The sequence below is a fragment of the Leuciscus leuciscus genome (genome assembly GCF_965113295.1).
Source record: "Leuciscus leuciscus genome assembly, chromosome: 5".
Classification (NCBI taxonomy): domain Eukaryota; kingdom Metazoa; phylum Chordata; class Actinopteri; order Cypriniformes; family Leuciscidae; genus Leuciscus; species Leuciscus leuciscus.
Window position 1 is genome coordinate 43558210 of NC_138729.1, and position 13199 is coordinate 43571408.

The 13199-nt window shown below is 35.9% G+C and overlaps 1 protein-coding gene across 1 annotated transcript in view; it reads left to right on the forward strand.

Moving 5' to 3' along the window:
• Positions 1–11582, forward strand: part of susd2 (sushi domain containing 2) — a 29932-nt gene extending 18350 nt beyond the window's left edge. The window contains exons 14-15 of the mRNA XM_082170235.1: positions 2661–2761; positions 10307–11582. Coding sequence (XP_082026361.1) covers positions 2661–2761 — 101 coding nt within the window. The 3' untranslated portion in view covers positions 10307–11582. The remainder of the gene's footprint in view (positions 1–2660; positions 2762–10306) is intronic.
• Positions 11583–13199: the final 1617 nt, after the last annotated feature.

Genomic DNA, 13199 nt, shown 5'->3' on the forward strand with positions numbered 1-13199 from the left:
ATTGTTTTTGTTACACTCCACTTAATTGACATGCATGCAGGCACTTTGAATTATTTTGAAAAATGCTCACATTATAACCATAATGTTTTATTTAGTGTGTTTTTTTTTTCTCCATATATTGCATTGTTCCTTGATAGACTTGACTAATCTGTAATTAAATTTGTTTATTATTGTCATTTTGATTAACAACTTTATTGATTGGATGTAGCAGCTGTAATTAATATCGCTGTTTTGTTGGGTCCGACCGCATCTGGACTGTGTGTATATAAATGTGCGTCACTGTACTGCAGATGTCCCGAGTCTCAACATATGGCACCGATGCTGTACCGCTTTGTCAAATTACACTGGTCATAACTCTCCATACGTCAAGAGGCACAAGATGGGAGCAAGGGGGCTACGGGGAAGGAAAGAAGTCGATTAGGGAGAGCAGTGAAAGTGAAAAAGAAATAATTCCTCCAAGTTCCAAGAGCAGAGAGAGAGATATATTTATTGAGGACACTCACGTATGAGTGCACAACCCAGTGAGACAGTCACAGGCCCACAAGGACGTGGAACGGCACGCCGGGAGGGGGCATAAAGAATGACAGACACAGCCGCCAGTGAAAATGCGTTGTGACAGATTGAACTCAGCAGCAGAAAGAGGAGGAGGAATATGATGCAGAATAAAACTGACAGTGCGAGTTTAGCCGCTAACTTGCTCTTTTTCTTGTTCCCAAGGGAATGTGTCATCAGCATCGGTCCAATTCACCTGCAGCCCTCTAGTGCGTTTGAAGGGGGCTAGATAAAACATAGACAGTGCTGTAGACATTAAAGAGCCGGCTGCAGCTGTACGTTTTAAATGCAGAGTATAATTAGTTGTGCTTGTAAGGACAAACATCATTATTACTGCTCATACTATTATTATTAAAAGGAGTTTGTTCTACATTTATCTGAAACTTATCACATCTTTTGTGATTACAGATGAAGAGTTCAGATGCAAAAGCCTCTAAATGCCATCTGAAATTTTCTTATATAATGATCATTTTTATCAAGCTCGTATATTTAAATTCAATAATTTCACTTAAATGGCAATGAAGATTACCTATTAATTGTCATTTAAGTGAAATTACTGAACTTAAATATACAAGGTTGATAAAAATGATCATTCTATAAGAAAATTTCAGATGGCATTTAGAGGCTTTTGCATCTGAACTCTTCAGATACACATCTTACAGATACACTGTGATTTGCTGCTCAAGAAACATTTATTATTAGTTGAAAACAGTCGTGCGGCTTAATATTTTTTTTAAATAATGTTAAAAACATATAATACATATAATACATATATACATTTATATATATATATATATATATATATATATATATATATATATATATATATATATATATATATAATGGACTTAAGACTTCAACTGAAGGGTCCCAAAGCACATTTAAGAATCAAAATGTTGTAGAGACTTGGCTATTTTAACTTAGTCCAGTAAGCAACCACTCAGATCACCCTTGCAACCACTCAAAACATCTTAACAACACCCTAGCAACCACTTAGAACACCCTAACAATGCCACAGCAACAATCTAGGACCTGAGACCTGGCTTGCATAGTGGGATTGGCTCTGACCAACTTATGTTCTTTTGCATGCAAACACATTTATCCTGTGGTCATTTGGAAGAAGGAGTTATGCCCCACAAATGGGCAATATTAATGGGAAACTTCAAGAAGGACATCTCAGGACATCAGAGGCTGTGTGTGTGTGTGTGTGTGTGTGTGTGTGTGTGTGTGTGTGTGTGTGTGTGTGTGTGTGTGTGTGTGTGTGTGTGTGTGTGTGTGTGTGTGTGTGTGTGTGTGTGTGTGTGTGTGTGTGTGTGTGTGTGTGTGTGTGTGTGTGTGTGTGTGTGTGTGTGTGTGCGCGCATTTGTCCTTCAGCGTGTTGTCGATCGTCAGTAGTCTTCTCCAGTGTCGGAACAACATGCCAAATAAACCTGGATAAAATGCTCAAATTGTTTAACCAAACATGTCTTCAGCCATGCTTGACATGTTTGTCAGTAATTGAACCTGAGACTAAAGGAAGTTTGTGGTTCTAATAAAGAACACAGTTTCATTTGCATTGGAAAGCTTCACTGATTATTTAACTTTATCAACAGAAGAACACTCAACTGGATGAAATGCAAAGCCGGTTTAGACACTGCATGTAGCTGCAGTATTAGAGTTGTAGTATTCCAGTTACTTTGGATAAAAGTGTCTGCAAAAATTAATTAAATGTACTGAATGCAAGTGTAGTGTAATGTTGCACACTAATATTGTACAGGGAATAGCCTAGACATCATTTCAGCTTAGCAAACAAAATAGTTTTAATTGTTTGTAATACTTGTAATTTCCACAATGCTCGACTGTTCCACTGTTAAAATAAGCAGAATCATGTTCACATTTAGTCCTATTTAACCCCTACAGAAAAGTACTGCGGCAGTATAAGTACTCCAAGGTACTTTAATTCACAAATACCAAAAAATACATATTTCTATTGTCCAAAAAGCCATGGCGTTACTTGTTTTGTACTGTTTTGTTAGTGAAGCACTGCCATCTTTTTCTTCTTCAAATTTATAACCACAATCTTTTATTATTAATTACTAACAAATGTGTAATGACATTTTTCTTTACAGATAATACGCTGGCCATTGTCCTGGGGAGTGTTGGTGCGGTGTTGGCGGTGGTTGTCATGGTGATAGCAATTGTTGTGTACACGAAGAAACAGAAGAAGTGAGTCCAAATGTGTTTCTTTTCAAGTGCATTTGTTTGCTTTAAATAAGTGACCCTGGATCACAAAACTTCTTCTTCTGTCTTATGTCGCACGGGTATATTTGTGGCAATAGCCAACAAAACATTGTAGGCTATGGGTCAAAATTATAGATTTTTCTTTTATGCCAAAAATCATTAGGATAAAGGTAAAGATCATGTTCCATGAAGATATTTTGTAAATTTCCCACCTTAAATATATAAAACATTTATTTTTGTGAATGGATGCAGCACAATCACCAATAGAAATGGACAACTTTAAAGGCGATTTTCTCAATATTTCGATTTTTCTGTACCCTCAGATTCCAGATTTTCAAATAGTTGTATCTCGGCCAAATTTTGTCCTATCCTAACAAACCATCAATGGAAAGATTATGTATTCAGCTTTCAGATGATGTATAAATCTCAATTTAAAAAAAATTACCCATAAGACTGGTTTTGTGGTCCAGGGTCACATATGTTGAATATTAGTTGAAATTATTTAAGGAATAATTGACACCCGAGTTGGTTATGCGCCCACGATGCGACTTTTTCGGATGTGCATTATTTTATAATAATTCGACGGACTGGAGTCAATTATTCCACTTATACTACAGTTACCACACTTTTTTCAGGTTTTTATTCTTAAAACGCTCTTGTGTGTCAGACTAATTTCTTACGCATCTCATCCCACACCTCTGTTGCTAATTCCAAAATGTAATTTAGAGCTAGTAACGGAGGCTTCAGCCACTGATAGCAGACTAATGCAGTTATTAATGCAATTATTAGAGAGAGATAGATAGATAGATAGATAGATAGAGAAAGAGAGAAATTAAGCCTATGTGAATTACCTGAGTGTATACTTCTCTCAACAATGTTCAGCAGCAGCGTTTCTACTAATAAGTTTACTAGTAAGTTGATCTGCTTTAAGAACAGCGCAGTTATTACCTCATTAGTGAGAAATGTTGTGTAGCTTTTAAGTAGGTAAACAATTTTACTGGTGTTTATTTTAAACTATTTTACTATGTTTCTGTGCGAGTGTGTGACTGTACTGTATGTGTGTGCGTTTGAGTGGAGAAAGAGCGGGAGAAAGAGAGTAGGCCTTCCGGCTTTCCGTATAATAAAACGAGACTGTGTCAAAAACATGAAAATAATTTGTCTTTTTTATCCTATTGTTTAATTTATGTTCTTGGTCAGTATCGTTGTGGGTTTTGGGTCTTTTGCTGTTGTAGTCTGTAAGGACCGTTTGAAATGACTGAAATCATTTGGCGAGTGATATGGAACTGTAATGCGGTGTTTCCCTGAAAATAATTGCAGACCTTAGAACGTTCGTCAACCAATCAGAATCAAGCATTAAGCAGCCCTGTAGTATAAGCTGTTTTAAGGAATGCTCGTTCAATACTATATAGAATGCGGAAAACAGGGCGTCAAAAGAGCAGTGTGTCCAAAATACACCCATGACCTACTGCCGAGATTCTGGAGTTCGCATTTGATGGACACTTTACTATCCCATGAAACCTTGGGAGGAGAGTTGTGAATGCAGTGAAGTGACATATAACACACACTGGTAGGCCATATGACAGTGACAACACGGCAGATGTATTACATCCGAATTTCATTCACACTACCCATATTCAGACTAATATATATATATATATATATATATATATATATCCTTAGGTATATGTGTATATACCTAATATATATATGCAGGTATATGTGTTACAGGCACATTACTTATTCTAGTTTTTCTGTCGTCATGCTAGTACACTTCAAATAAGCTTTCAACGGCCTCTCTTCCTCTCTGCCCCCCACTCTAGTAATTTTCCCCCATCCTTTCTCCTCTTTCGCCCGGTTGTAAAGCCTCTAGCTTTCAGTTAGATCATGTCTAGAGTTTCAGCCATGGGGGGTTATATGTCTCACCTGCCCCTCATAAAACCCATCCCTCTTTCATCCTGTGGGGGAAGGTAATCAGAGAGTGCCGGAGTCAAAGGTGCACACCTGTAGTGAGAGAGAGAGAGAGAGAGAGAGAGAGAGAGAGAGAGAGAGAGAGGGATGTACCGCTGCTCTATATCCTTACAGATACTCTGATAAAATTCAAGGGTGTGACGCCACAGTCACAGACCCCTATATTTGTGGTTATACAGGTAAGCAGGGCCTCTCTTTCTCTCCTTACATGCAGGTATATGTGTTACAGGCACATTACTAATTCTAGTTTTTCTGTCGTCATGCTAGTACACTTTAAATAAGCTTTCAAATATGTAAACTCTTCACCCAAGACAAAATAGCTCTGCTTCAAGTTCCCACGCTAACATCACTCTTTACAACTCACAATTGATTCCAGTAGAGTTTGTCACAGTGTTGCGTAAATAACATAAAATATGTTATACAGTCACGTATAAAAACTCAATTGTTTTTATTCGTTTTATAAACGTCTTATTCTGCAGATAGACTTATAAGAGCTATCTTAGAAAAAATTATAATGTGTTGATAGGGTGTCTATGCTTTCTAGGTAGATGAATTTATAGGTTTTGGAACAGTGCAACTGTTTGTTTGTGTTATAGGTTTTGTTATACTAGAAAAACATTTTAAACCAAAATTCAGAAGTCTGTATACTTTTATCTAATAGACACACAAAGGAGTAAAAAGAGTTTTCTTGTTTTCTGGAACAAATATTTAAACATTCTTAAAACAAGATGAAGATGAAGAAGCATAAATATATTTATAAAATAAGAACTGTTTTCTGAGAATATATCTTAAGTTTATTTTACTTATCCCATTAGAAAATGGGATTTTTCTTTTTTAAGAATAAACTTTATCATATTTAATTAAATTTATACAATAAAAAAAATTAAATGTAAAAAAAAATATATATAACTATAATATAAAATGTATTCTTTGAAAAAAAGTCGGAATCTCTTATGCAATTCAGATTTATGCAATTTTTTATTTTAAGGATGGATTAGATTAAGGTCCCTCTTTATATTAAAGGGATAGTTCACTTTGAAATTAATTTTTGGTATGTTTTAGCTTACCTCAAGGGCATCCAAGATGTAGGTGTCTTTTTTTCCGCAGTAGTTTCAATTTTGATATTTTTAGGTCAAACCGTTCTTGTCTGTCAGTCATATAATGCAGGTCTATGGTCACGGTCTCAAAACACAAGCACAGAGTCCAAATTAAAACAATTCCCCGTCGTCCAAATTAAACAATTCCCCATCGTAAGTACACATTGATGGCCTAAGACACGAAACGAGCGGTTTGTGTGAGAAAACGAACAGTATTTATATCGTTTTTACCTCTTATACGCAGACATGTCCGAGTGATCTGATCTGACGTGTACGCAGACTGGTGCATAGATATATACACACTAGATGTCGCCTTGTCTACGGCAGTTCATTGGAACGAATGTCTTTAATGCGACATCTAGTGTATATATCTATGCACCAGTCTGCGTACACGTCAGATCAGATCACTTCGACATGGCTGTGTATAAGAGGTAAAAACGATATAAATACTGTTCGTTTTCTCACACAAACCGCTCGTTTCGTGTCTTAGGCCATCAATGTGTACTTACGATGGGGAATTTAATTTGGACGACGGGGAATTGTTTTAATTTGGACTCTGTGCTTGTGTTTTGAGACCGTGACCATAGACCTGCATTATATGACTGACAGACAAGAACGGTTTGACCTAAAAATATCAAAATTGAAACTACTGCGGAAAAAAAGACACCTACATCTTGGATGCCCTTGAGGTAAGCTAAAACATACCAAAAAATAATTTCAAAGTGAACTATCCCTTTAAGTGTCTTTATCTAAACTACTATCTACTGTGTCTACAGAAATTTATTATGTAATTACATGCAGGTATTTATAAAATATAAAGCATGGATGTACACAATTGTATCACTGCAGTGTTTCCCATACATTGATTTATTTGTGGCGGCCCGCCACAATATCAACATTGACCGCCACAAATATATTTTTGTGTCACAAAAATATTTCAGTGCTTCCCATTCATTACTGTGGACTGTGATGGCCCGAAAATATATTTAAACTTCTCATAATAACATAAAAGGTCTTTAATGTCATGTTTTGAATCATTTCTGTCAAACAAACTAAAATTGAAAGCGTGATAAGGCTTTGTGTCCTTATCAAATCACATGAAAAGTCTTTTGCGCTGCGCAAATAGAAGTGCGCACTTCGTTTACCCAATCAACACGTAATCAGCTCGCATCTCATTTCACAGTGAATGAATGCAGTGAACTCCATCTGTGCATGAGCTGAGTTTAGCGTGCTTTTGGGAACGTAACAGGCATTATTTTCACATTTGCATAGTTGAAGATTACAGCATTTCACTAGATTTGTAATGAGACGCGTTTGTAAACTTGTTTTCCGCCAAAATAAAAGCTTGACTGCTGTTTTCATCAAAAATAAAAGCTCACGTGTTTATCTCTTTCAAATTAGGGCAAAAATAATTATCAAAGTTTCTTTTATTTTTTCAGTGCATTTGTTTTACAATATATGGCTATTACTGTCGTATGAATATTATTGTTATTATTATTATTTAGTGCAATGTAGACTGAGACACTATATCACAACTAAAAAGTTGAGTCCCGTTTACAGTTCAGGTACAAGTCAATGCAGATACGTTTTTTATTTGTTAAATTTGCACACTGAATCTTAGTTGGAGCTCTTAAAAACTAGATTAATGAATTTAGCGTAAACATTTACAAAATTTTCTTTTTGTAAATGCGCCCGGACCCCCCTAGAGAGACCGAGGTCCACCCACCACAGTTTCACAAAATCCTGTGGGAAACACTGCACTGCATCAAATATTTATTTAATTAGTACAGCAGTAGATACTTAATATAAAGTTACTCCAAGATTAAGATATTTTAAGAGGGTCCAAGATTAAGATATTTTGATTGATAAAGAAAAATATTTTTGGGATCTGTTCTTTTGTCTTCCAGCCTTTTAGTCTGACCATATATAACTAAATTGTAAAAAAAAAAAAAAAAATTGTAAATTTGTCTGTTACTTCCACCTTGTGTACATGTGTATACTGTGATTGAATGTGTGTGCGTTTGTGGTGTATATGTCTGTCTTTATGTCGCCACATATGTATCTGTGTCGGCATCAGTGTGTTTCTTTTGTTCCTTCTTTCATCTGTGCATGCACGTGTGTGTGTGTGTGTGTGTGTTACGTGCTTACCTGCCTCAGACTACCTGGTACTTTCCAGCGATTGGATTTCCCAGCAGGCCTCAACAGGCCTTTCTCCCTCCCACTGCAAAGTCATTAACACTGACACACACACACACACACACACACACACACACACACACACACCCTCTAATGTGCTATTATGGTTCCTCATTCTGGTCCTATCACACATCAAAGTAAGAACAGGGGCCCGCACAGGAGAGATGGTTATCAGTAAACACTTTTGCCCACTGAAGATTTAATGTATCTTATAATTATAAAGGCTCATGGAGTGTATGAGGCTTATAAACATTTAAGGAAATTAGTTTGAGTGGAGTTTATAGTGGTGCCAAATTCACGCTAAATACCTAAGCTACAAAAAACCCCAAAAAACTAAATACCTGAGCTACAAAAAACCTGAGCTTCTCTTTACTTATAACTATTTGTTTTTCAAAAGAATTGTTTCTAAGGTGTTGTTTACACCTGGTATTAAGATGTATTTTGGTCGAACGGATCTGCCATTTCTTCTCTGATAGACGCAAGGCCACTGCGAACGTGGTGAGTGAGCGTTAGAAATCAGGAATGGTGAGAGAACATTGCGCTTGGTACATTTTTCGTCTTCAAACCAAACCTGGGCCTTCTTCAGCCAACATAGTTTAAATCCTGTCTGGCTAGCGCTTCCCATAATGTTTACGCATTAGGGGTCTCATTCATGAAACACGAGCAGAACGAATTTTTGTGTAAATCGTGTGTAAAGTGGTTCTGGCGTAAATTTTCTGATTCATTAAAATGTTCGTATTTTCTAAATGTTAGTTGGTACGAAAGAAATCTACACCTGCTCCCAGCCACGTGTAAATAGTGCGTTTAACATCCGAACGTTTTGCTCATTTATAAGACTGCATTTTAATTCACCTTAATCAGGTACATATTTACATAGCATTTTGAAAAAATATTATAGTAATTACATACGGTTTTTCTTTTTACTTTTATTATGAGAGCCAGTAATAGCATCTGCAAACGGAACAAAAGTCCGCAAGTCACAATTTGTTACAGTCAAGCTTCATGTCGAACCATTTTCTTTTCACTTCTGGGACTGTTCGATTAACAGATGAAACTCCATTAACTGCATCTGTAATATGCTGCCAAGCTTCCTTTTTTTTTTCGGACCTGATACGCCACTATGTACGCTTGAAAATAAAATGTGGCGTTTTGAATGAACTTCTGATAATAAAACTTCAATTTCTGCATCTGAGAAATTTCTCTTTTTCATTAGCTTTTGAGAAGACATGTTGAAATCCTTCGTTTGGTGTCATAATATGATGCCCATATATAGTTGTCAGTCGGATTTAATGGGCGGGATTTATGGTAATTGAGGTAATTAGAATTCATTAACACACACACACATTTCACTATCACATCTGATGTTTACGAAGTATTTGTGAATCAGGAGAAGAGTTTTCGGGAAGGTCTCTTTACGCACAAATCACTCACATATTTACTCGTATATTTACGAATGTTTCATGAATGAGACCCATTAGGTCAGTACGCAGAGAGTAGGTCAGTCTTTTGTGGCTGTTCGAACATATTCGACCACATGAGCGTTTACACTACAAAAGCAATACGCTCTAATGCGTTTTCCACTCCCTATGGAAGTGGTCAAAAGAATGTTTTAGACCCCATTTACACCTGTATTTTGTGTCCACTTGTGATCGGATTGACGAAAACGCCTAGTAAACAGGGCCTAATTGGGTAAATTGGTTGTTCTGTGGTTCTTGGCGGTGCTTTAAGTTTAGTAAAAAGATTCATCATTTTCATCTAGTCAATTTGTGTTTGCTCTAAAGCTATCTACGTATATTCTAGTGTGTACCTCTACAGTACATTCTGACTATAAGAGAGAATGATCTTCTTTCAAACTGGTTCTGTTAGGCCTGTGATTTATATACAAGAAAAAGATGATAGTCTTAATGAGCTCTTGGAATGCCATAAAGAAAAAGCCTTTGGGGTGTTTCTGATCATAATGGTTCGGACAGATTCAAAGAGCCAGGACTTTCTGTACACCTGTGGGTAGCCAAAGGGAGGAGACCTGTGTGTGTGTGTGTGTGTGTGTGTGTGTGTGTGTGTGTGTGTGTGTGTGTGTGTGTGTGTGTGTGTGTGTGTGTGTGTGTGTGTGTGTGTGTGTGTGTGTGTGTGTGTATGTGTGTGTGCAAGCATGCAATTTTAATGCTTGTTTCTTCATCTGTTTCTGATGTATAATATAGCCATTATGATGTTTAATGATAGTTTGTACATATTAATGAATATTATACTGTCTTTTTTTTTTTTTTTTTTGAGAGGCGATGAAACAACAGGTCGACAGGGTGAATTATCAGCAGCATGCATCACATCTGTGATGTTCATCAAGTGTACATCCTTAAACATTTGTAAAAAGATTTTATTTTTCAGTATTAGATTATGTATAAATCTTATGTTTCTAATTTAATATTCTGTTTTAAAAATAATTTTTGGCCATGGATAGTAGTTTAGTTTTTTTCTTGACTGATATGTCTACAAACATTGTAAAAAATCTGATTATCTGATCAGTGTAATGTCCTCCTATCCATCTGGTCTGTAGCGTTGACTTGTACCTCTGTTTGATGCCTTTAAGTTATCTCTAGAATTTTGTTTTCTGGCTATGAACCACACTTGGGAGACTCCACCACTTGAACAATAACTCTGTTCTAAAACTTATTGAGCTGCCCATTTTAATGCATTAGAATTGCTTTTTACACAAAGACTGTAAATTTCATCACATGCAGCATCACTGTTAGTACAATACCAGAATATTTTGTTCAGTGGAAGAAAAATAATCCCCATATGGCACAAAATATAGTTTTTCTGGCAAAAATATATTTTAGATATATGCTTAATATATATCGTAAACAGTACTGCTGAAATATATTTAAATATATTTAGTAAATATTTTTCAAATCTTAAAAAATGATCTTAAAATGTTTCAAATCCTAAAAAGAATCTTAAAAATGACATACCAAGGAAACGTATTTGATCAAAATACAGTACAGTTTTGAAATATTATTAGAATTTAATAGAACAGTTTTCTATTTTTACATATTTAAAAAATGTATTAATGTATTCCTGTAATTGTAAAGCTGAACAATAAATATATATATATATATATATATTTATGTACATATATTTAAAATCTATATTGGCAATATGTTTTTGCTATGTTTTTGTTTATTTTGAAATATATTTACATATATATCTGCTGCTTATTCTACACGTATCTCACCCCTTGCATGTTTATATATTTAATATTTTGGCTAATTTTGGAAATGCTTCCAGCTACCAACAGCATGTTGTAGTCTAAGATCAATTTAACACATTTTACCAGTTTACAAGTCTGCATATTCCACCTGGGCCTTATAATAAGATCCCATAACGGTTAGAATGCTGTCTTAGAAGGCCCAATAAATCGAGGCAGCTCACTAGGTTTTGGAACAAAGCTTATGTGTGAGTTTGCCAGACTTGTCTTGAACATCTTTTTTGCTAGTCTGCATTTACATTTCAAATCAGTCTGATTTTGAAATAAAATTCAGTTTTATTTGTTAATTTTTGTGTAGTTTATTTTTATTTGTTCATCTGAAGTTTGTGTTCATTTGGTCTCATTTTACACACAAACCGCAAAAAAGCACAGGCATAAGGGAAGCTGGATCAGTGTACAAGGGCAAACTTCTACAGAAAACCTATCCATGTTCTAGCCACACAGTGCTTTGACTGGAGTAAATTTTCCTTCAGAAAACAAACGCATGGAAGAGAATGGGAAACAGGAGGAATGTACGGCTCATGCCCTGATGACTCTGAGCGATAGATGGTCAGCATGTGCGGCCGCTGCTCACCCCAATTAAAGTGATCTGGACCACTTGACAAGAAGTGTTTCCACTGTGTACAGTATGTGATTTGAACTAGCACTCTTTCCCACTTGCAGATGTTCATCGTGTCTTTTGCCAAACATTCGGTTGCAGACGTTACTTTAAAACGAAGAAACGCACCACCGTTGTGGAGCTCCACACCACGGTGGTCTTCACAGATAAGGACAAAAGACGTTTAATCTTACTTTGTTCTAATTTCAGATCTTTTCATGTGTTAGTCTGCCTTGGGAAGGAGATGAAGTGGAGCAGGACTCACTTGGGGTTATTCAGACTCCAAATGAGATGAATACGTTCTTTTGTAAAAGCTTTCAAGTGCTTGCGTTTATTTAGCTTGATTAGTTTAACTGAAGTGAAATGCAGGTAAATCTCTCTGATTTGTTCTGACCTGTTTACTTTCAAAGCCCAAATTTCTCATTACATTACCCTTTTATCCTGTTAAACAGCGGGATTTAGCACATCTTATGTTTGTCTGAAACTTTTGTGCAGTTGTAAATGTTCATTAAGCTCTTGTCAGCTTGTCACCCTTATAATCCATCAGCTTCTCAGACGGGCAGATATTCAGACACCTCAACTCAGCTGGAAAGTTTAGGATTCCCAGAGTCAACTCGGTCAAGAGTCGAGCAATCTGACTGAAGACAAACTGAAAATGTTTTGGTGCAGGATTTACTCAGAAAGTGCTAGTAGATTTCACAAATAATTACAAAGAAATGGCATATTGAACTAGAGGTGACATTTTGAAGTTGAAAGACTGAAATAGTATTTTCTTGTAAAAAGTACTCCAATATGTTTTATTTACAACTTAATTTTTTTTTTTTTTTTTTTACAATACATCTGTGTTTAGAATTTCACATGAGCTCCACTTGAATTGTACAGCTTTGTCTTGCTGTAGAATCAGAGTCTTTTGTATTGATTCTACAAAATGAATCTGCATTGGTGTTTGTTGAGCCTGGTTTTTGTTTAGATTGAGCTTGGTATAAAATGCCAGGGTTGCCATGATGCTGTGACAGCACTTCCATAATGCTACCACCAAGACATCTACTTGAACTTGGTTTTCATGAATGGTGACATTGGTAAACTTCTACTTAAACTTCTGTAAAATTGATCAAGTTCTGTCCAATGCACATCAGTTTCTATTGTTTCTAAAGTCCCCATGTAATCAAAATTGAAATAGCTTTTAGTGTGAATATGTTAGCCTTATTGTTATCTATAAGATAGTGCTACAAAACATTGACAAAATTCACATTTAGAAGATATAAGCATTCAAAAGTTAGTCTCTCAAAATGTATCAATGATTTTG